The following is a 24,661-nucleotide window of genomic DNA, read 5'->3' on the forward strand; positions in this document are numbered from 1 at the left end:
TCTACTCATCTCCAGCGTCCAATAGAAAAAAGGGATCAGCACCCTCTGATCTACTCATCTCCAGCGTCCAATAGAAAAAAGGGATCAGCACACTCTGATCTACTCATCTCCAGCGTCTAATAGAGAAAAGGGATCAGCACACTCTGATCTACTCATCTCCAGCGTCCAATAGAGAAAAGGATCAGCACACTCTGATCGAGGTGAAGAGAGAGATCTGGAGGATAGCCAGAGCAGATGAAGACATAATTCCCTTCAAAAGAGGGGTGCGAAACAAATTGAAATTAGTGATGGTTTCATTGTTTCTCTCTCTCCCTCCTCACTCTCTCTCTCTCTCTCTCTCTCTCTGGTTCCCTACAATTAAATAAATTACCGACTTGGGAATATTTGATCGATTAATGTGATAATTGTGGGAGCTGGTGGCATCAGAGTCCTCCCCAGCTCTCCCAGATGTGTGATAGAGAGAGCGAGAGAGAAAGAAAGAGAAAGAGAGAGGAGAGATTTTGATGGAGTGAGGGGGAGAGATTGAGAGAAAGACATGGAAAGAGTGAGAGAAATAGGTAGTAAAGAGAAATTGAGAGAGAGAGAATGATAGATAGTGATAAGAGATTAAAAGAGAGAAAGAAAGTGAGTGATACAGAGAGATAAGAGAAAGAGGGAGCAAGAGAGAGAGAGAGAGAGGGAGAGAAAGAGAGGGACTGGAATCGCTCATTAATTTGTCATGACAGGGAAACCGTCCGAGTGACTGGTTAAGTACATGCCTCTAAACACGCGAGGTCAGGGGGAGATGGTCTTAAGGGCCCTGGGCCTGGCCATTGGGTGCCCATGACATGACCACTCGCTCTCTTGCCCAGGCCCAAGTGGGAACGTTTTAACAGCTACTTACCCACCACTGATAACAAGCCTGACAGCTCAGCTGGAGACGACTTATTAACGAATTACTGCAGTAGATTAGAGACGCAGCACAACGCAGTTGTTCCTGGTCATAAATAATTCAGGCCGTTGTGTCCTCCCCCTCCGTTTACGCGCATGGAGTCTTGTTAGCAGCCAAAGCCAAGCTCAGGAAGGCCAAGGCCAAATGTTCTTTCTTTCACCCTTTTTTCCCTTGCCAGAGATAGCACTGAATGCATGTTTGAAAATGAACCATTTCCCAGGAGCAGTTTAGAGGCTGAGACCACCTCCACTACACCACAGCCTCACTGCCTCTTAGTAATATGACCATCCAATGCATAGCCACTGCCTGCGTTGAACACCGTACAGCGTGGGAAAATAAGCACATAGTTATGGAAGGATGGGGGGGGGGTAATCTGACAACTGAAAACTTTACATTTTCCACAAATAAAATAGAGAGGTGTTGTCATAGCAACAATGGATAAAAATAACATATGGCTTTCTATTTCTATGTTCTATGTAAATCATACAGAAAGAGAGGGACTGAGACGGGCACTAACAAACAGAATTAAAGCGATTAATAATTGCACACACTACTGTGGAGGCACAAAAAGCAGCCACTAATCTAATCTGCAGCAGAGAGCCAGAGTGCTCTCCTCCCCACTGTCCCGTGCTCTTGTGAGCTATCATTGGGCTGCCACGCCTCTTTTTTTACGTGAAAAGAAATTAATACTCGTCAAGATAATGATCATTACAAAAGCAATGTTTCCGCCCCGTTAATTATTTCACCCATGAGCCAGCACAAGTCTCTTTGAATCCTCTCCGTTCACAGCGACTAATTCCATTTGCAGAGTTGCATTGTTTCAATATATTCCAGCGTCTCAACAAAACCGCTGCCATTCCTGCTTAATAAAGAGCATTACCAAACAGGACAAATTTGCTTACAAAAAAAGGAGAGGAAAAAAACACCCAGCTGGCGTAAATAAATAAACTGGCCAACAAACTCAGACGAACACAGTGAAGTGCAAAAAGAGGGGATCATTTATAACATCATCATGTCCCATTTGTATAATGTTTCTGTTTTGCTAAAATCGGGTGAGTCACAGGAGGCTGACACGGCTGGAGAGCATAGCCCGGATTCAGCATCACTTAGAGTGTGCCACCCAGAAATAGCGGAGGGTGTGTGTGTGTATGGGGCAGGGGGGGAGGGGGGGTGGTGGAGTTGGAAGGTTTAATGTCAAGGCAGAATGGCACGGCTAACACACTCTAACCTAAGGATCTCCATCGCCGCGCAGCACACATGACCTTTGGACTTCCTGTTGCCACCTTTGCTGGAGTGAAACAAACATAAGGGCCAGTATTTATATGGGGGCCGCGAGGGGAAGTGCACCCGGTGCTGGACCACCAGAGGGGAAGTGCACCCGGCGCTGGACCACCAGAGGGGCATTTGCCCCCACCTGGGGCTTTTGTTCTGGCCTTAATTAGGGGGCCATCCAGCTGTCTGTGGCAAGAATACTCCAATGAACTAATGAGTTCACATGGGCCTGAGTACGGGAATGCTATCATGTGAGAACAAGAGAAGAAGAGAGAGAGAAAGAGAAAAACAAGGGAGAGAGAGAAGGAATGAGATGAGAGAGAAAGAAGAGAGGGAGAAAATGTAACTGAGGGGACAAGAGAGAGAGAGAGAACATTTCAGAGCATTAAGCATCACCCTCAAAGGAAGGCAGTGGCCACTTATGGAGGGAAAAAGCACATGACTTTGGGTGAAGTTAATTTCTTTCTGTCATTTCTCATTTGGATGTTCAGAGCATCTCTAGGCCAGGCAGAAATCTGTAGATCCCATTTAACAATGAGCTATGAGCCTACCAGGCAAGCACTTAGGGGAACCTTTTTGTAATACTCAGTGGAAAAAATGTCCTGTATTTGTAGGCAATAGTGTTACAGTGCTAGACTGAATCCAAAAACCATGTACTAAGGTAATATGACAGCTATTATGACTTGGTCAATTATCTGCAGAAAATTGTGATGCAACACCATAGAAATACAATGACATTTTCAATTTCCATGCACAGAATACTGTTCCAATGGGAACCACAGTTCTGGAATTCTGCGGTGGAATTACAGCATTTGATACATCACAAATCAAGCCATCCAAAGCGTATGCTTTGGCACAGACAGTTCCAACTGTTTAGGCTGACTACAGCGAGTTAATGCAACTCAGCTTTAATGGCATTTACAGCCCAAATGACCCAGTCAGACCGTGCCAGACATGACCGGCCTAAACGGTCAGAACATCAATCGGGTCTGGTTCATCTACATGATTAGAGCAATCCAGTGCTATACACACTGCATCTCAATAAAGCATTTTTTAAAGTACAGTCTCTTGCCCCACAGGAGGCCGGGGCTACCACCCTCAAAATCTCCCTTTGATCTTGCCATGCAAAAAAAAAAAAAAAAAAAAAATCCATCTGCTGGCTCAGGGTCAAACTCAAACAAATAGACCTAAACAGAGTCTTTTGCACAGAGCGTTTTTTTTTTTTTTTTTGAAGGAACACAAATTGAAGTTTGGGGATGCCACACTATTATCATCACACCACCATGCCATGCCAGTAAGGCACAGAAATAAGTTTGAGGCTCATCCAGCATATACTACTGCAGCATTGAAAGGATCTGTGAAGGGCCTTCCATTTCTTGAATGCCCCCAATGTTTGAGGTGGGATTACTTTGGATTTGGAGATATTTTCCATGAAATTACAGAAAAGAATGACCAAATAGCTGCAGGCTGCTGGATGGTGTCAGCACTCGTTCACTGTTTGTGTTACACATGCAGTATTAAGCATGTTTACTGCAGATGGGTGCGCTGAAAGGTGTCAAAGGAACCAGCAATCACATGTAGTGTTCCATCGCTTGGTACCACCTACTATCTAGCCCTCAAAACATTTGTTTTCAGAAGATAAAAAAAAAACGCTATATTGTTTTGGTCATTCCATGGACATTTATGTTGACCCATTGAGGAGCTGGCTTCACAAATATCCACAATATGTAATTAATTCACAATTCTATAAAAAAAAATGTAACAAAACGTCATGTGCTACATGTTCCATTGAACTTGTTCTCCATTCTAACGGAATCTTGCCATCCATCCAAATCCATACTGCAGATGGACAATCTTATGAGTTGTTCTCTGATCCCTGCCATATCATCTGAGAGGTACAACTGTGCATAGGGACAATCAGTAATTAGATTTACATCCCTGCATGATTAAAGGATGTCATCTAGCTAGAGCCGACAGGGGGTACCGTTGCGTAGGGTGAACTTTCTCTTCCCCCCAAGACAGCTAAAATATGGGAATGCTTCCCCATCAGTAAAGAAGACAGAGCTACACAGCAGAGACACACAGCAAAGCTACACAGCAGATAAGAAGCCATTGACTATCGACTTTACATTTGCCTAATCTTTGCATTTTTATCTTTACATGGCGGCGCTTTCCCTGGTGTGTATTGTCAATTGCCTCTCCTTGAGGAAAGAACAATCACCTTGAACTCTAATTGAAAGCGGGAACGGATGCATCTTCTATCTTTGAAAATATATAATCTATCAGCCAGCTAATATTTCATAGAGAAAGCGCAATACACGGAATAGTAAGAGACACGCAGTGAGTGCGAGCGTACGGCGTGCGGGCGTATGAGTGCGCCAGTGCGCGTGTGTTTTGAATTCAAATGTAGCTTGCCTCTGTTCAGCTACAAAATACAGAGCAGATAGACTACACACGGTGCAGGATTTAGCAATAACCCGGCACAAGATGGTCCGTTATATTCGCAACATCATGTTAACAGAGCCGTTATCAATTAAGTAGGGGGCGTGCCATGGAGCATGTTAATTTTTCTCCCAAACGATCACTGTAACCACATCTTGCCAAGAGCCTTCTCGTTTAGGGAACATTTGACAACCACATCCAGATATATTTTCAGGCAGGAAAATTCAGCACTACGTACCATGTTCACCTCCGATACCATGTCTATGCTGGCTATGTCTATGTTCATCCCGACTGCCACCGGAGCACCTGAAACGAGAGAGGCAGTAAGGAGACTTGTACCAGTGAAATTCTACGTGATAGACCGCACAGGTTTAGCGTTTCTGATGTTTTCTCTAAAATTCAACAGGCAAGCCAACCAACACCCCATGTTACTGTAATTGGCTTTGCGCAATGGTGAATGGCAAATTCAAAATGGCAATTGTGCCCAAATGTCTAGGTTTCTGTTAAAAAGTGTTCGCCAGTTACCAAGACACTGTTCATATATGGTGGAGTCGACTTTCTTTGGCTCTGTTTTGCTTCACGAGCCAAAGACTCCTATGCCAAACGCTTAAATAAATCTGTCTGCACAGTCCTCGACCATAATTTGGTTGATTAAAAAATTACAGGTAGCATTTCAATTACCGTTGCGATGCAACCAAAGTTGCACCGCGAATGGAATCGATAACGCAAGTTGGACACCCCCTCCATGGACCCAGGGATATTGTAATAACATATCATAAACGTGAAAGGCACAATTAAATGGAATGATGTTATGGACCAAATCGCCAGCTAATGATGTAAATTACACAATAACAAGGTGTGCAGGGGTAGCCAATAAAACTAGACTCACATGTCATTGTGCATGTGCAGCACGTCATAGGCTGTGAAAGAATTACATTCAATTTCAACCGCCTTACCTCCAAAATCTGGCCTCAACCGAATATCGTATCCTTTCATCAGTCTATCCACCGTATCCTTGACCACAGGCATATTGCTAGGGTCTCTACAACCAAACAGAGGGTGTCACATCATTAGATGAAAACGTCTTATTTATGACCAAATTTTGCATGCATCATATTTATAAGTGTCATAAGCCAAAGCGAAAAATGGAAATTTTACCTTTGTGCGCAAACCAAATTCATAATTAAAGGACCAATGACGAAAATGGATAGGCTTTTCCTGATTCTCTCCATTGCAACTGTTTTGGTAGGATTTTGGATCCAGCGAGGAACGGCGCACATTCAACTTACTCCAGACAGTGCAATGAAGCCAATGAGGAGCGCATGCGTACATCCTACCTCAAGATCAAAGAGCAGCTACTGATGATGGTGGATGAGCAGTTTCCATTGCAGAGAAAAAATTAAAGGAACTTCGATGAACGTAGTGAGCAAAATAAGAAGTCCAGCTTAGACGTCAACGTCAAAAAAGGAACCCCAATTAATGTCAGCAACATGTGACACTCATTAGTAGACCATTCAAAGTTTATGTAACTTTGTATTGATTGGTGTCACCAGGATAGCTGAACTGAAAATAATAAAATAATCCTATTAGTGTCATATAGTTAATAAAATCATATAAATAAGTTACATAAAGAAATAGCACTATAAGTCTCACTCCGATTAATTATGCGGTGTGTCAACTCCTTCCGCTCACACCCTCAATGAACTTAATATTTAAAGATATTGTTTGGCCCCAGTCGGAACCGCCCCCACCATTCAGATTGACAGAATGGTAAATATGAGGCGTGATGATTTAAACGTAATTGGAGATAGATGGGGCATGGCATACACACATGGATCAGAGCTGTAACCAAACGCGGTTGAGACGCCCAAGAGCGCGAATACATGGTCTGACGTATCCTTTCCAGCGGCGAAGTACAAACCGAACCAATTACCTCAGCCACGAATTCTATGTGACTGATCACAGTAAACAGAGCATTGTTCGCTGCGGGGTATGCCATTGGCTCCTTCATACTTGACAGGCAAAAAGTAACAACAATTTGTTGAAATGGGAAATTTAAAAAGTCAGAAATAAGATTAATGTTTTACATTCTTCTGTAAGCCATAAAGCACCATTACTAGGTGGAAACGGTGTCTATAGAGATGTACATGTGGGACAAATAAATAAATATATACATATATTAAAATATATTCTGTAGAATTATATGACAACTACACACAGACAGTTAAAACAGTTGCAAACAAGTACATGAGTGATATTTTATTGTGTGGGGAACAAGGAAAGTACAACTATCCATGCACAGAAAAACAGTCCAGTAAAACTGGGCCTTTGGTCAATTCCAGGCTGCTGACTAAATAGTGTTTTGCATGGGTCATCACATTGATGGAACAAAAATGTTGGTTGCATGGCTCATCACATTCTTGGAAAAAGCAAATGGCACAGAATTAATCTAAGCAATAACATGGTTAAAAAAATAATTAACGGCAGGACGGATGATTGCAAAGAAATGCACTCGGCATGGCATAGTCGCCATGTTGACATCCGACCACCAATTAGCAGCGCGGGCCCAACTCAATGCACAATGGAGTTTGCTCTGTCAGCAGTGAAGCCTTGTCTGCTTATGGACATTCCCCTGTATGGAACAATGATTAACAATAAAGGAAGGGGGGGGACAAGACAACAACAGAACTGTTCTACAGCCAACGCCTTTGCGGAAAATAGACCCCATCTTCTCTGCAGTCATGTTTTCAGGAAACGGCCGTATATGAATCACGACTGGAACAAGGTAGCTGGGTTTGCGGGGAGGCAGCGGCATAAAAATTCAGTCTTATGATTGCTCTTTTTCAGATTGTGAATTTCTTTGAAGCTGCCAGGGAGTATAAGCCTCCTCCAATGCGTTTGATCTCCTGCAGTGAGCCACATGGCTCTGTAGAGGGCAGCCGTCTGAAAGCGTTGGTTCCATGTTGCATCACCAGCCACAGCTGCAGATTATATCATCAACTTCTCCTGGGTGTGTGTGTCTTTTCTACACTCTGAGGGGTGGGACCTTAGGGGAGGTGTGTGTGTGTGTGTGTGTGTGTGTGTGTGTGTGTGTGTGTAGGGGTTGTGAGGGGGAGACTTGAACAAGGTTTGAAAAATGAGGAGGATTTTTTCCCCCCGTTCTCCCTCTCACAAATGGCTGTCTGGTGTCTCCGAGGGATGCGGCTTTGCCATGGTCGTATGGAAATGTCATGGAGATGGCGAGGGGAGAGTGGAGAGGTCTGACTGATTGAGAGCCTGGCAGAGCAGTGGAGAGAAGAGAAGAGGGAGGAGACGAGAATGTCTCTACTGAGGACCTGGGGCCAGAGGAGGAGGTGGTGCTGATGGTGGAGGTGGAGGTGGTGCTGATGGTGGAGATGGTGCTGATGGTGGAGGTGGTGCTGATGGTGGAGGTGATGGTGATGGCGGAGGTGATGGTGATGGTGGAGGTGGTGCTGATGGTGGAGGTGGTGCTGATGGTGGAGGTGATGGTGGAGGTGGTGCTGATGGTGGAGGTGATGGTGATGGTGGAGGTGATGGTGATGGTGGAGGTGGTGCTGATGGTGGAGGTGATGGTGGAGGTGGTGCTGATGGTGGAGGTGGTGCTGATGGTGGAGGTGGAGGTGATGGTGGTGCTGATGATGGAGGTGAAGGTGGTGCTGATGGTGGAGGTGATGGTGGTGCTGATGGTGGAGGTGGTGCTGATGGTGGAGATGATGGTAGAGGTGGTGCTGATGGTGGAGGTGTAGGTGGTGCTGATGGTGGTGGTGAACCTCCCGCATAAGGACAGAAGCGAGCAATCATCAGCTTGAGATCAGCTGCAAGAACTCACTGGCCCAGGACCCTGTAGAGGAGTAAGGAACACACACACACACATACACACACACACACACACACACACACACACACACACACACACACACACACACATTATGAGCCCTGCTTGAGAGCAACAACTCAATGATTCACAGCAAGTGCCTGCCCTCACAGTGAGACCTCTACCTGAACAACCCAAATCTGAGGGTTTTTTCCGTGCTCAAGCTCAAAATGAGAGGGCAGGCAGCCACGTCAATATGTGACGCTTGTTCTGAATGTGTTATTAAGGAAGACCACTGAGCTGAGGTGTCGGAAGATAACCTGCATTGTGAGATCTAAACTATGAACGAAGAGAATGATGGTTAAATTACTTAACTCTAAGCAGGATCGCTGTTTACAGTGTTTGATCTTACAAACTTTTTGCAGAATTTGGCTCATTATGTCAGTAAGTATAAGTATATATACTCTTTTGATCCCATGAGGGAAATTTGGTCTCTGCATTTATCCCAACCCACGAATTAGTGAAACACACTCAGCACACAGTGAGGTGAAGCACACACTTATCCCTGCGCAGTGAGCTGCCTGCAACAACAGCGGCACTCGGGGAGCAGTGAGGGGTTAGGCGCCTTGCTCAAGGGCACTTCAGCCGTGCCTACTGGTCGGGGTTCGAACCGGCAACCCTCCAATTACAAGTCTGAAGCGCTAACCAGTAGGCCACGGCTGCAACTCTATAGACACAACCAAAAAAGACATAACACTTGGAGATAAACAACTCACATCTATGCGAAAAAATGAAACAATCAAAACTTAACAATTCTTTCTAAAAATCATTGCAACAAAATGATACACTCATGCACCATTTGAATTATTCTTTCAAATCAGCAGCAACACACTGATGTGCTTTATATAAAACACTGCGATCTTAACTATCTTTCTCAGAGAGACTTTTGTAAAACTCAAAAATAGAAATGCTCCAGTAATCAGCTTACAGTTGTTGTTTTTTTACAACTGCAACAAAAAATATATAAATATACTGCAATATATATACAGCTCTGGAAAAAATGAGTGACAATCAAACAAGTTGACGATCATATTCAAATGTTACTCAGCAACCATAGGATGACAAATGTGCAGTGGTCTCGTATTTTTCCCAGAGCTGTATACACGTATACTGTATGTATATGCATATACTGCAGTAATCAATACAATGTAAACAAAACAAAAATTAAACAAAAAATAACAGGTCAATAGATCCTGACTTCAAACGGGATCTGGCCACATACAGTAACCTCATCTACATCAAACAATATAATATATATATTCATATTTATATTTATATTCATATTCATATCCAGCACTGACCTGACCCCCCATCAATTGCTCGGCATACCTCTTCCATTGCTTGCAGAAGAGGCATGCAAGCATGTGGTTGGTGGTCATATACTTTTCATTGGCACGCTGAAAAACATTCTTCGATACGTTTTAGAAATGGGGAGTAAAGGGGCAAATACAGAACTGTACATGGGTACTCAAAATAAAAGTACAAAGTTGAACAGGTACACAATGGCCTACCTGAAGTCTATTTGTAGTGCTATGTCTCAGACTGATTGGTGTTCAGTTTTTTCTGTAATTGTTTACAGGTATGTGTGTGGGTACCAGATGTGTTTTGCATTTTGAATAGAAGTGTTTCCCCAATGATTACAAGAGATTACATTTTTGAAGTGCCTAGCGTAAAAAAAACATGTGTATATTTCGCAATAAATGTGTTGCAGAATTGCAAACAAAGTGCAAAGCAGAAAGTGTGTTTAAGGTATGGTTACACTATGGTTAAGGTTACAACAACTTCAGGTTTTAAGGCTTTGCTGTAAGCATTCATTTTAGTGTGTAAGCAATGAGCAAAAACTGTAATCGGAAAGCCCTTGTTTAATCTTGAATGAATGCAAATGTTACTTTTTATGACATTTATTTGTATTCGCTAGTGGTGGCCTTGGCTTGGTCGTAAAAAATGGAAAGCAACAACGGAAAAATAAACCTTCCATGTGGAAATGTAATTTTCATAAAAATACATCCTCGGTGCCCTTGTTTCCATGCAACAACACAAGCCCACCCAACAGAAACACCAGCTTGCTCTTTTTCGTCTGCTTGTCCCGCGGCTGTTTTAGAATCAGAAATTATTTATGTATTTACAGCCGGGATAAAAGTCCCAGACAAAAAGGAAGAATAAAAAAAAAAGAACACAGCGAGCAACCACTGTTGCATAAAAATCTGAGTACATCTCTGCAAGTTTCGTGGCTTTAATTCAGAACGCCACCTCCAGCATTGCTTCCTGTTGGATGCAGAACAGCTGTGCAGAGGAGGACGTTTGCACACAGCCAGTGCATCACACTTGAGGGGATACATATGGGAGCGTCGTATTTAAAGAACCGTTCAAGTATTTTCTATAAAACTAGCAAGTTTACCAACCAAAAGCCCAACAGACTTGCCAAACAAACACATAGGAGCTCACGTTGGCAATGTACTGCACATACGACCATGGCAAAGCTGCATTCATGGGTACATTACTGTACTTACAAGGATACAAGGATACAAGGATACAAGGAAGTTTATTGTCACATGCATATAGTTACTGGAAGTAAGAAATGCAGTGAAATTATGTCTGGTGTCAGCCTATTTGTGCATTAATGGGGGGGGGGGTAAAAAGTGCAGTAGAAGAGGGGTTTAGTAGATTAAGTGGCAAGGGCTGCATAAAAAAGGTGGGGAAGGATTGGGTGGGGGGCACCAACAAGGATAGGGTACTTCAAAAGGGTACTGCCCCAGCAATAAGCATTTGTACCCACTTAGGTACACACTGGTACTTTTTTAGTGTGTACCTGGGCTTCTCCATGGTGTCCTTGGAGAGGTAGTAGTACCAGTACACCAAGTTGAAGGAGCCGAAGGCCAGAGGGAAGAGCACTCGGGAGTAGGAGTCAATGGGGCTGGTGCCGGCCAGCAGCATGTTGGTGGGGATGGCCGAGCCAGACTGCAGGAAGTTGGGCAGTCTCTGTGCGGGCTCACTAATTATCGAGTTGGACCGGTACTGCCTGCTCCTACCACTGTCAGGCTAGGAGAGAGACAGAGAGAGAGAGAGGAGATAGAGAAAGAGAGAGAGAGAGAGAGAGAGAGATACAGTCAGAGAGATAGACAGAGAGAGAGAGAGATACAGTCAGAGAGATAGACAGAGAGAGAGAGAGATACAGTCAGAGAGATAGATAGAGAGAGAGAGAGATACAGTCAGAGAGATAGACAGAGAGAGAGAGAGATACAGTCAGAGAGATAGATAGAGAGAGAGAGAGATACAGTCAGAGAGATAGATAGACAGAGAGAGAGAGAGATACAGTCAGAGAGATAGACAGAGAGAGAGAGAGATACAGTCAGAGAGATAGATAGACAGAGAGAGAGAGAGGAACAAGGAGGGAGACACAGATAGAGATGAAGAGAAAGAGTAAAACATGTGAGATTAGCATGCCAGATGGAAGGTTATTTTAGCTGGGGACATGTACTACCAGCTATACAGTTTAGATTTCACAAGTCCATTCTGCTCCTCAGTAAATGAATGCTTATGCATATCTGTTTACAACTATGCCAAGTCTAAATTATATACATACAACATATAAGTTAGGACTTGACACAAGAGATTCTAGATTGTTTTTTTTTCTCCTGCACAAATCTAAAACAGCTATGGGAAATATTTCCCATATATTTCATATTTTTAGACCTAGAAGATTTTCCACTGGACTTTACAACTGAAAGTTATACAATTTTAAATAAAATCTTTGAGCTAATGAGCTCACAGATAACACACCAATACTTGCTCATAGAAATCCAGCACATTTGACAGCAAATTTGGCATATGGGGTGGGAACCCAGAATGGAAATCAGGGATATTAGGATGATAAAGTTGACAACAGTACCTTTAATGGTATCTAATGTAGTCTTCCATTTGACCACTAGGGAGCACTACAGAGGAAAGTGGCCCCAAAATGTAAATATTATCCATACACTATATATGGGCTTGTTTGTTTGTCAGCTTTTCCCCCATATATTGTAGTGTTCCACATATTCCATGATTGATTGAATGATTTGGCATTCATTATGCAGGAAAAAAAGTGTTAAATCACACAGAATGTATTCTGGTGACTGTATTTGAAAAGGCTTGATTGTTTCTTTTGGACTTTTCATTGGGCCCTGGTGACATCACAGCTAAAGAGGATGTTTTTTCTCCCCTCCTTCCGAGCCCAGATGGTGGATGGGAACTGCAGGTTGAACATGCGAAATGTAGGTGAGAGATTATGTGTGGAGGAGTCATGGAGCCGGGTTAGAACGCCGAGGCTATTTTTAAAATGCCAACGGTGAGCTCACCACGTGGGAGTTCTCCCCAGAGATGGCGAACGCCCGTGGCATTAGCATATTTACCTCTGCATAAAAGATAAGAGCTCCGTGTCGTTACTGATCTTGCCGTGTGAGAACCGAGTCCCGACACGAGCAGTCATTAAAACTTTCGTGCTGGTTCCTTAAAAAAAAATGGCCCCAGGAGCAGCACCCGTTCCCTCTTCTCAACACCCCCCCCCCCCCCCCCCCCGTCTCACCACCCCCCTCCATACACACACACACACACACACACACACACCTCACTCCCACCTCATTTTCTCCTGACGCAGACCCACATCCCAACTCCGCTGTCCTTTCTCCATGGAGCTTTCTGAAGGTCTCGTGCCGTGTGCTTGCCTGGCTGGTTGGCTGGCAGCTCAAGCACCTCACGGCCTGGGTTTACACGTCAGCCCAGGGCCTGCACTGGGGCCCTCACACCAGCTGCTGAGGCTGGTGCTCTCTCTCGCTCTCTCTCTGTATGAGTGTGTGTGTGTGTGTGTGTGTGTGTGTGTGTGCCAATACTTGTAGACATAAAGTCCTGCATGCATAAGAAATGTCCTTTGGTGCTGGGTGTCAGTAAGAGTACCGCAAAAACCAAAAGCTTGGGGGGTTGAGCCTTAACACCCACTAGCGTCTGCGTCCTAAATCACATACGGGCCCAGTGGACACTGGGGTCCAGGGTCAAGTCTGGCCCGAGGTCCTGTGCCGAGCCCACTCCCCATCTTTCTCCTACCCATTTCCAGTCTACTTTGCTCTCTCCGCTGATCTGTCAGGCAAGAAATCTTAAGAATTGAGAAGAAATCTGAAGATTGAGAGCACAATTTAGTAAATCGAGCGCACAATCTACAAAATTGTGCGCACAATTTAATAAAATGAGACCACAAATTAGTTTACAAGTGCACAATCTTTAGTAAAATGTGCGCACAAAAATAAAATGTGCAATGACACCTGCTGGGCTCCATACTACAGTGACAGCACTACTACAGTATATCTTGAGGTGGGCACCAAGGGTCACTCACCGATCCCACTTCATCGTCGCTGCCGTAACCCGTGATGACGCTGTCCTGGCGGGATTGTTTGCGCTTCTTGCGCTGCATGCGGATGCCTTGCAGAGTGGCAAAGTAGTTGACCGCCGCAAACTCGATCAGGGCGGACGCCACGAAGGCAAAGCACACGGCGATGAACCAGTCCATGGCCGTGGCATACGACACCTTGGGCAGACACTCGCGAGCGCTGATGCTGAGGGTTGTCATGGTAAGCACCGTGGTGATGCCTGAAGAGAAAGATGGAGAGGTGGATGTGAGGTACGTGTTAGAGGCTGATTCCTCATTGGTGCCAGTCAAAAACCTTTGATTAAATTGGATATTTACCCATTAAATCCAGTTTAAATCAGACACTAATGACTGAGAAAAAAATTACTTCTGTGACACTTCTGTGAAACCACCAGCCACAGAAACCAGAATTTCTGGTGTATTATAGCACGTTACAAATGCATGACCATATTTATATTCATGAAAATTAACATGGAACACAAACAGACTTGTGTGACTGAATTCTCTCACATAAACACAACAATCGACAGATCATCAGCCTACCAGCAACAGTGCGGGCTGGCACTGACTCCTTGTTGATCCAAAATGAGACTTGGGACAACCCAACAATCATGATCAGTGGCACATATGTTTGGATGAGATAGTAGCCTAGCTTTCGTTGGAGAAGAAAATGCACGACCTGGACAGAGTAATGACCTGGAAAAAAAAAACAATGATAGGAAATGTCAGGCTGAGAGCGAGAATAAACAAGATTACCAGGAGAGATTATGTATATCAGGTTAGATAAAGTGCTCTGGGATGCCAGACATAGTCCACGAAAGTGAGCACTTTCTTTGTGGGAAGTGCACTTTGAGGGCACTTTATTGCTTTCTTCCTGCCTATTCACTTGGGGGATAGCAATGTAATAAGAAATTGAATTGCACCATCTTCATTGTGTTACGCCATCACTTCTATATCATATTTCTAGAATACATATCCTTAAAACTAATCATCTCAGGCAGCCGTCGATAGAATTAGGCATGCAGACAAATTGATGACCACTGAATGTAAGGAAATGTAATTATATTTGATTAAAAAAATGCTCTTGCTGCACCACAGGGGGAGTACCACATTTTCAGTGTCACCTTTGTGGTTTATTAAAAGAAAGAGAGTGCTCAGAAATATCTCAAATGTGGTGTCAGTTACATTCACACACAGGCATAAACCAATTACATGGCCGTGTTGAGTCATATATATACACAGTGTTTGAAACCCACCACACTACTCATCAGCTTAACCTCAACATGCTGCGCACAGAGAAGGATGTTTTTAATTGGGTGTATGATTAAAAGAGTTGCGGGTATCCGTGTTGATGGTGAATATGCGAGACCAGATGAGAAAATGAGAGAGAAAGAAAAAGAGAAACAGAGTATGATAGATAGAAAGAAAAACAAGATGGGGAGAAAACAGAAGAGGGGGAGGGAAGAGAAAGATACAGAAACTGAACGAGAGAAAAGGGCTCCATATCTGTGAGCGATATTCTATCCCCTCTTTGATATGTTAACTGGGCCACAATCCTATCTTTTGGGCAACTGCCTGATCCTCTCTCACTCTCCCTCTCGTTGCACGCTTTCCCTCTCACACTCCCTGCCTGCTCCACGGATCTGATGGGTCCTCTGTGGGGAACTCCACTTTTTTGCCTGTCCATAATTCTCTCTCTCTCTCTCTCTCTGTCTCTCTCACTCGCTCAATTTCTCTCTCTCTCTCTCTCTCTCTCTCTCTGTCTCTCTCACTTACTCTCTCTCTCTCTCACTCACTCTCTCTCTCTCTCTATCTAAGCCTCTGGACCACCACTGTTCACCATCAGGAAGTGTGATGGGCTCTCTGCACCACTGTTCTTTCATGGTTAAGGCAGACAGCACAAATGAATCCAAGCCAGTTAAGCATCTTACATCGAGCTAATGAGAGAGACAGCAACATAAATACATATAAATCTATATGCTGATCTGTTTGGACCCCATATAAAATATATAATATGCTCTGAGAATAATGGCTAACAGAAGCATGCTTTTGCTATAATCATGTCAGAGAAACACAGCATGGCCAAGAACAACAAGACAAAAACAACATGGCCGACTGAAGATGATGGAGGATGATGCAGATAGAGAGCATGCATCTCTCTATGGGCTGCTGTGATGATAGCAAATCTTACCTGTGTTGATTTTGTATGTTTCAGTGTAGAGGCTCTGCCCAACAAGGTCATACTGTAGTAAACTGGACGACTCTGGCGGCACATCAACTGACGCCTCGAAACCCTTTCTCCAGGTGTAAGCTATTTCGCGGTTGGTGTATGCATCTGTTTTAAAAGCAGCCAACCACACGCAAGTTATCTGAATCAACTGGTCTGTATACAGTAGTAACAGAAACCACATTAACAACAGCACACTTACAGCTTCCAAAGTATAAAGGACAAGCATGTCCATCCAGTGGAAAGTCCTGCAATTGCATTGGACACTCTGCACTTATTGTTAGTCTGAAATGCAAGATAACATTATTAGACTCAATCTTCACAGTTACAGACAAATACATACGGATCCAATACCTTCTGTCTATAACTATGGTACTTACAGCACTTATATGTATAACAGACTTCTCCTATAGCTTCTGTCTATAACAGGGGTGTCAAACATAAGACCCGGGGGCCAGATCAGGCCCGCCAGCAGGTTTACTGCCCCCCAAGATGTTTTGGGTAGGAAGGTAAAATTAGAAAAAAAAAGATATTCACATCCAGTTGTCTTCTACAATGTAAGCAATATCTCTATGATATGATAAATTGATTAAACCTAGCACTACAAACCATTCTCAGGAAGGAAGTGGCCGAAAAAACTGACATGGGAGGTGGGTATTCGAAGAGAGAAAGAGCAGTATATGACAGCACTACATGATTTGTGCTTGTGTGCTCATAAGTGGGTATAGTAAAGGAGTATATCATCAAACAACAATCTGATACCCATGGCAAAAAATAATCATGACCATGACAATGACAGCCCCAACGAGGTCTCATTCCAACAAATGACCAACTCACTGCCTAATATAAGTTGACACCCCTGGTCTGTAACTATGGTATTACAGCACTTATATAAATAAAAAGAGACTTCATTATTCAAAACAAATTCAAGTTGAACATATGTGTGCACTCTAGCCTATGAAACCCATGATGTAGTTAAGGCTTCTTCTTCCTCTGTTGGCATACAGGGGCACTGCCAATTCCCATGTGCTATAAGCGCCTAGTTGTGCCTTTGGTAGGCCCTATTTCAGAATGCCTGTTTGTCTGTGCAATAGGCATACCTACCTCATAGTGTAAAACACTGTTCCATTCTGCATGATGCGGAACATCTTGTTTGGGGTTGTCATATTGTGGGCGATGGATCTCTTGGAGTTTCGGAAGAACGTGTCCGGTGTCCAAATTTTGTCCACCATCATGTTGTTAAGACGAAGGATCTCAATGGGGCCTTCGAACTTCAGCCGCTCATCAACCCACATCTGCCTGAAGAACATGTCCATTCTGTACTCCTGGGAGGATTTAAAGACCAAAGAAAAGCTTAGTCAATAAAATCTCATTTACAGCTTATTATTATAACTCTATAAAAAAGGTCCCGTGTTCCATCTAGGTTCTGAGATATTGTGCATCATACTCATAAGCGGAACAAACCTCTTTAACTATAGGCCTAATGTCCAAACAAGAAACACCTCACCTCACCTTCTTAAGTTGTCACAGAATAAGAATACCGGTATGTCAATAACTCAATTTTGACAAAAATATCACATAGAACATTGTAATTGGGCGTGAAAATTGTTTTCTTATAAGCTTTTTTGTGCGTTCCTGGTGCCGATGCGGGTATTCCCCATAATGTCTTTGAGGACTCCACAGCACTGTGCAGACCAGAGCTAACTTAAAGATTGTGGAGCAGGACGGATTTAGACCTCGTGAGTTAAAAATAGGCCTAAAAAAGGACTTCCATGTGCTAATGGCTACCCTGGCTACGTTGGGCCAATAGACTGATATGCTGCTGTAGGCTATCTTTAGGTGTATCGATGAAACATGCCTGATGATTAGCTAGGCGTGCTCCTCTGACATGAATCAAACTATTTCCTATAGTCCAAAGTTAACGCTCAGTTAATGCAAACACAACTTCTTACCATCTCCATATCTGATACGGGACCAAAACTTGTGACGAATATGTCTGTTTTAACTTCAGTGACGCCAACTGAAACCAAAGATAGATCAGAACAATGCAACTAAGACATGACCAACAACAACATCCTGTTATGACATAATCAATATTCAGATACAAGACCTCCAGATCCTGGTCGAAGTCGATTGTCATATCCCTCCAGCAAACGATCCAAAATGCGTGTGATATTATCTGCGTTGATCTTTTGGTTAACAACATCATCAACACTGGAAGGTTGGATGGAAATATTGTTAGTCTACTTAAAGATACAAGACATCAGTAGCCCATTTAAGTTTATTCTGTATTATTTAGTAATGTATTGTAGTTAATTGAAAATTAGAAACTATAAAACTGTAAAAGAGTAGGCTACAAATAGTTATTGTAAAAATTAAGCGTATTCACTTACCTGGACAAAATCAATAAGGCAAAAAACAGCAACATTCTTGCTATAGATTCCGCTAAATAATAGGCTTATTTAGTCTTAGAATGGTTAAATTGTCAACTGTCAAAAGAAGGGTTTCCTAAGAATTCATTCCATGAATCATGCTGTGTTTTGTCAGCTGAGCGGACCTTTTCAGAGTATGGATGAAGAGACAACTCTTGAAATGTGCCTAATCGAGTTAAGAGATTAAAGAAAATCCTCTCACTGTTACGACAAGTTTGTCTTCGACTTAAAAGGAGAGAGATTTAAAGTAAACACTGTGTGGCGATTTATATTGGTCTTTTTATAGTGGTGGGCAAAAAATACGACTGACTGACTGTATCTGAAGAGTAGGCTAGACACAGATCTTCACACTTTGAGAGGGTGTTCAGCAACAGGCACACATCCCATAGTCCTGCAGCCATGGGGTCAGACCTGGTTTTGTCAGTTTGAGGTGGGGTTTTATTTGTTTTTTTTTTTTTTCTGAATCTTGTAGACTAGCCGGTTATATGAGCAATTTCATATATATTAACCCTTAAAACCCTATGTGCCAAAATCATGAAAAAAATAAGAAATACCCCTAATTTCAAGGTGAGTACTCATATGAAATGCAAATCAACTCAAATAAAATGTACTAACATACAGTTTGTTGTGTGATATTCATTTTATGCATTCAAATTTGGAAAATGTAACCCTTTTCTATGTCAATTAACAAATTTCTGTATTTCAGATATTGCCTGTAATTGTCCACGAGCCGTGGGGTCGAATCTGGTTTTGTCGGTTAAATATATATGTGTGTGTGTGTGTGTGTGTGTGTGTGTGTGTTTTATGATTAACTCTCAGCCTGACATCTTATTTTGTTGCTTGCTTTTTAAACTATGGATTGACATGGCATAGGAAACTGCAGCAAATGCCAGTATTTTATGTGTAGCACTTTTTTTAAATATTCCACTCAAAAAAAACATATTTTTTGCCAAAACATTACACTCTGAAGTAGTAACTTGTAGATTTCTAATCTAACACTGGAATTAGTATGTCCTACCCACCAGTGATGTCCTACTAATTGAAACAAACCCAGATACATTTTTACAATCTCAAAACCTGGCTCTTGGCTACAGAAGTAGAGTCTATGAAGCAAGGTACTGAAGATGTATACTGAACCTGAGTAGTGATTTTTATGTAAAAACACCAATTGTATTGCTGTCTTGGAAGTATAAAATGCAAACCCATTTTTACTTTTTGTATGCTACATTGTAGGTAGCCAATTTAAAAGTATCAGATCCAACTTTTCTCTTTTTCCTCAGGACATATCCGAAAGCTCAAAAAAAGTAACTAATGCAGGATCTTAAATGGTCAAGTCAGGTGCTACAGGACTGAAAATGTCATATGTTATCGATAAAATATAAATATGATATGAACCCATGTGACCATGACCTTTGACCCCATGACCTTGAGTACCTGATAGCTGATGTTCATTCTAAATCCAGCATATTCCTTAAAGTAACACAATTAGGAACAGGAATCAATTTTCAGCATTCAGGGTAACATTTAGCGCTAAGAGGGTACCCAATTTGTCTAAAACCAACAAAAAGGGTCATGCTCCCAGTCGCATGACAGTGCCTTACCAGGTATTCTGGGCGTGGCAATGTCCAAGACGCTATTCTCCTCACTGTAGCTCAGAATGGCAAAATGAGTTTGTTATTTCCAAATAAAATAATTACATCCTGTTGCATTAAGACCAGAGCCGGACAGTAACGGAGTACATTTACTTGAGTACAGTACTTGAGTACAATTTTCAGGGATCTGTACTTTACTCGAGTATCATTTTTGGGGAGTACTCATGACTTTACTTAAGTACATTTGAGAGGCAAATATTGTACTCTTTACTTCACTACATTTCTATCCATAACCGTGAGCACCCGTTACTTCTTCTAAAAAAAAAGAAAAATTTAGGAAACCCTCAATTTGTTGTTTCCCTCTCAAACGTGATTGGATTGTGCAGGCGCCACTGATTGGGACAGCCTATCAGTAATCACCTTCAGCTTTCCGCCAAAGTCAACTCCATGGTCAGATTTAGATAAGAGACGAAACCATGGACGAAACAATAGAAGAAAGACGCAGCAGGTCCATCCCGGGAATGTGCCAAGCTGTGGCCCCACCTCGCCAGACTATTTCAATTTATCAAAGTTAGTGATAGTTTTCGCTTCAAGTGTTTCAATTACAAAATAGTATTTTGTGTTTGAAATACGTATTTTATATACATGTATTAGAAATACTGCCCATCCCTGGCGACATGGTAAAAAGATGAAAATGACTTGATTTTACTTTAAATTCCTTTTACATTCTCCAAGGTATTAACATTTTTCATAACTCCATGTAGGACGTTTCTGTACATAAATGTAAGCACTGTGGCAGTATTAATGCAATATTTAGAAAATGTAGGCTACTATTGTACTCTTGATACTCAAGTACTTTTAAAAACAAGACATCTGACTGTTGTACTTTTACTTGTACTTGAGTAAAATTTAGCAAAGGGTATATTTTACTCAAGTAATAAAGCTGTGTACTCTGTCCGCCTCTGATTAAGACTGATCATTTATTATTCTTTATCCAAGTTTGGACATATTCTAAGGGGGTGATAAAGTAGAAAAGTTAGATAAATCCCTTTTAAGCTACCTGAGTGAGTGGCACAAGTTTTTTTAGACAAAATTACATCACATTAAACCTTGCATCCAGCTACACAAAACAAGATAGTCAGTTGAAGGATTATTACATGTATATGTGCTTTATATAATAATGTGTATGGTATGGTATACCAACTTTTAAAACATGGTATACCAACTTTTAAAAGTAACTATTACATATTATTAAAAAATGTATCCCCAAGAGAGGAGAAATACTAATTTCTGATGGCTGGCAGGGAGCTATTAATTATGTACACTGGGGCTTCTATGAAGTAGACCTGGGGGGGGGGGGGGTAATCACCATCCATATCAATGTAAACAACAATTGCACGAGCAACAACCTGGCTTTGCAACAGTGGAATCAACTGTAACAAAGCAAAAGTGGTTTTAATACTGCCCTATAGTGAGAATGAACATCAGCTATAGGTACTCAAGGTAATGGGGTCAAAGGTCATGGTCATATGGGGTTAACTTTAGAGCTGAATATAGGAAATTGCTCAAGGGATATCACCGGGCACCTTCCTTATTGAGTAGCGTAGCCTAACCCTAGGCAACAAGAAACAGCAAAGAAAAAAACTTTAACCGACAAAACCAGGTTCACTTATAGACTGGTGGGTTCACCATTCTGGCCTTTGGCTGCCGGACTATTTTTTTATTTTTATTTTTTATTTTTTTTATTGGTAATTCAAGTACAATAAGCATGGGTCAAAACAATCCATAAGGAATCCATCTATGTACAGGATCAGGCGTAATTAAAAGGAGGAAGCAAGAGAAAAAAAAGTAATAATAAACAAAACAAAAAAACACAACAGAGAAAAAAAAACATATAACTAGGGCTTAGTCATTAAATCATATTCTGTAACACTGTTCAAAAGTTGTACTGCTTTCTTAGACTTCATAGCTTTAAGGGCTTTTGTATAATAAAGGAAATCATTGTAAAACCCACTAAAAGGGGGCTTAACCTTTGAGTATTTACATTTATGTATAAAAAATTTACAGAGAATAACAATCATCGTTATCATTCACAGTAAAGAGTCCATATATAATGTCCTTCAAGTCAAAGTTATCTAACATAAAACATTTAGGACTGAGCCAGTTTTGAAGGTCAAGCCACAAGGTTTTAACATAAACACATTCGACAAACAGATGCTCAGCGGTTTCCAGCCCATTACAAAATACACAATTATCAGTTTCAATCCCATGACATGGAGCATCTAAAACTCTTAAAGTCACAACCTTCAACAAAGAGCTGTGGTAGGGAAGGACAAATATTGGGATCTGAAATTATTCCTCTTATTAGGCCTAAAATGGAGTCAGGTATGGCATCAAATACAGAATGATATGTATCAATGTTGCAGGTGAACTCATACTTCAAACAAAAGCTTTGATATTTTAAAAGACATCCATTAGAATCAATTAAATGCAGGACTGACCAGATGCCCTTCTCTAGCCAGTCCTTGATAAACAAGGATGACTTCTTTACAGTAATGTATCTGTTGTTCCAGATAGGTGTGTTGTGAGGGGTAAAATTATGATTGTACAGAATCTTCCAGTATAGAGCAACCTGCTGATGGAAGAGGGATAATTTGATGGGCAGTTTCTGAATACAGAATGGCTGCCGGACTATCAAGGGGACCTGAAGTAATGGCCTTCACTCGCCTGAACAGTAGGGGGCAGTGTGTGTGAGGTTATGGCTCACCAGGGCATAGCATACATGTGAGAATCACGAAGAAATTGTTTAGCACAGTGGTGGGTTTGTTCTGGTTTGTTCTCAAAAATGAATTGAAATTGAGTAAAATCTCTGACAGTAGAAACAGCTTACTTGCGCAACATTGTTCAGGTTCAAGTGAATTGGGTGGACAAATCTTACAGGATCGGTTTGAGATAGATATGTCAGTTAACTTTGAGGAGAAGAGTGGTGCTATTCCTTGCAAAACACCATGGGGATCATGGTACCAAACGATGGAAGAGGTTTTTGTCGAAGTGAATGTCCCTACTGGAACGACAGCAAAAGAAGTTAAATGTTCCCTCGGAAGTAGGCAGGTAGAACTCCTGGTCAAAGGCCAGGAAGTCTTTAAGGTAGGACAACGTTCAAAACCAACTGGTTAAGTTCACCGGGTAGCTAACAGCAGTAGCTAGCAAGTTGGTTAATATCATTGCATTCTGATCTATCGTTATAATAGCCAACTTAATTTATTAGATGTGGTATTGACTGCATTGTCCATATTACCAATAGCCTGTATTATTTGTCCTCTCTATATAGGGAAAATTATTTGCTACAACAGTTGCAGATGAAGCAACTTGGACTTTGGGTATGTTTACCATTTTGATGACCCACCATCCCAGAAATAAGCTGTTCAGCTATTCCGAAAGTAAAGAGAATGACATGTTGAAACATTCACGTGAATGATTGCTAATGCACCAGTTGTATACTGCTCATTTGAGTACAGTACCTGTGTAAGCATTATAACCTCATTCATTACAGAGGACAGGTGCTTGATTCGAATCGTGCTGATGAAGACTAATCGGGAGGCTGGAAATTGCTGGACTTCGCTTCTAGAGGGACAGTACTGCGCGGATCCATGGGTACAGGATCAGATGCAGAGAAAGCTCACGCTGGAGCGGTTCCAGAGAGAGGTCAGAAGTTCATCTTAAAATGATTAATTGGACATGATACCTGAAATGCTCTTTATGAACTTCAGGCTAGAGTCACACCAAGTCTTAATGCTCAATTCCGATTTTTTTGTTGTAGTTGCTCTTCATTGTTTTTATTAAATGTGGACAATATTAGACTTCTACCAGTGTGGACTGGTGACACACACCTGTATCTGATTTAGGACCTCATGGAAGTAAGTGGGCCAAATTAGAATCTATAAAGTCCGATTTTATGTGACTGTTCACACTTTTGACATGTCACATCAAGTGAAAAAGTGGATTTGGCCTGGTAATGTGACACTAGCCTTATAGTACCTGCAAATTACCACTGCTTGAAGTAGCTGTGTGACTGACTGCTGATGCACTTTGGATGTGGAAATGTTTGTTGTAGCTGCTGACTGATGCCAGTATTGTTGATCAACAGAACCCTGGATTTGACTTCAGTGGTGCAGAAATCTCTGGAAATTTTGCAGGCGGAGGACCAGATTTCTCTGACCTTCAAAAGTAAAAACACTGCGTTTAGAAAGAGACTTTTGTTGCCTTTGGAATTATTTTACATGTAAAGACAAAATGGGAACCTTTAAAGCCTTTGAAGATTATTTTCTGCCAGGCTGGCATCTTTGTCAGTCTGAGGTCAGGTCACAAAAATTATCTGTCAACTATGACCATGTCAAGCACTTTGTTGATTGAGATGACTGTATGCATGCAGTTTTATACAGATTTGTAATAAAATAAGTTTGACAAGGACA

The 24,661-nt window shown here is 41.9% G+C and overlaps 3 protein-coding genes across 4 annotated transcripts in view; 1 reads left to right on the forward strand and 2 right to left on the reverse strand.

Annotated features, from left to right (window-relative positions):
* Window positions 1–5,877, reverse strand: part of gabrb2a (gamma-aminobutyric acid type A receptor subunit beta2a) — a 38,249-nt gene extending 32,372 nt beyond the window's left edge. Inside the window, exons 1-3 of one of the 2 annotated variants that reach the window (XM_076291737.1) lie at window positions 5,804–5,877; window positions 5,602–5,687; window positions 4,884–4,951 (exon numbers count right to left, since the gene is read on the reverse strand). In XM_076291737.1, the coding sequence (XP_076147852.1) occupies window positions 4,884–4,951; window positions 5,602–5,687; window positions 5,804–5,877 (228 nt within the window). Of the gene's footprint in view, window positions 1–4,883; window positions 4,952–5,601; window positions 5,688–5,803 lie in introns of those variants that run through there. The other variant, XM_076291738.1, reaches the window with a different exon arrangement.
* Window positions 5,878–10,778: 4,901 nt separating this feature from the next.
* On the reverse strand, window positions 10,779–18,998 carry gabra6a (gamma-aminobutyric acid type A receptor subunit alpha6a). The gene is made up of 10 exons (XM_076292680.1): window positions 18,949–18,998; window positions 18,276–18,379; window positions 18,118–18,185; window positions 17,270–17,490; window positions 16,368–16,450; window positions 16,130–16,273; window positions 14,482–14,634; window positions 13,906–14,159; window positions 11,313–11,579; window positions 10,779–10,823 (listed from the first exon to the last, which is right to left on the reverse strand). Exons 1-10 carry the CDS (start codon window positions 18,996–18,998, stop codon window positions 10,779–10,781), a joined length of 1,389 nt encoding a protein of 462 aa, XP_076148795.1.
* Window positions 18,999–22,967: 3,969 nt separating this feature from the next.
* On the forward strand, window positions 22,968–24,659 carry nudcd2 (NudC domain containing 2). The gene is made up of 4 exons (XM_076291740.1): window positions 22,968–23,336; window positions 23,521–23,569; window positions 23,743–23,894; window positions 24,337–24,659. Exons 1-4 carry the CDS (start codon window positions 23,148–23,150, stop codon window positions 24,418–24,420), a joined length of 474 nt encoding a protein of 157 aa, XP_076147855.1. The 5' UTR covers window positions 22,968–23,147; the 3' UTR covers window positions 24,421–24,659.
* The last annotated feature ends 2 nt before the right edge of the window (window positions 24,660–24,661 follow it).

The sequence above is a fragment of the Alosa pseudoharengus genome, unplaced genomic scaffold (genome assembly GCF_046254945.1).
Source record: "Alosa pseudoharengus isolate Yale_2024_CS ecotype anadromous, Long Island Sound unplaced genomic scaffold, YU_APseudo_1.1 YU_APseudo_1.1_scf_19, whole genome shotgun sequence".
NCBI classification, from domain to species: Eukaryota; Metazoa; Chordata; class Actinopteri; order Clupeiformes; family Clupeidae; genus Alosa; species Alosa pseudoharengus.

Excerpts from the sequence above, each read along its gene's own strand:
- nudcd2 (XM_076291740.1), top strand. The coding sequence starts at position 23,148 with ATGTCAGTTAACTTTGAGGAGAAGAGTGGTGCTATTCCTTGCAAAACA. Across the intron at positions 23,570-23,742 it reads TGAAGCAACTTGGACTTTGG|AGGACAGGTGCTTGATTCGA; the intron begins GTATGTTTACCA and ends CATTCATTACAG. Across the intron at positions 23,895-24,336 it reads TGGAGCGGTTCCAGAGAGAG|AACCCTGGATTTGACTTCAG; the intron begins GTCAGAAGTTCA and ends GTTGATCAACAG.
- gabra6a (XM_076292680.1), bottom strand. The coding sequence starts at position 18,998 with ATGGCTGCAGGACTATGGGATGTGTGCCTGTTGCTGAACACCCTCTCA. Across the intron at positions 18,380-18,948 it reads TTGCTGAACACCCTCTCAAA|TGTTGATGATGTTGTTAACC; the intron begins GTGTGAAGATCT and ends CCAACCTTCCAG. Across the intron at positions 11,580-13,905 it reads GCGACGATGAAGTGGGATCG|CCTGACAGTGGTAGGAGCAG; the intron begins GTGAGTGACCCT and ends TCTCTCTCCTAG.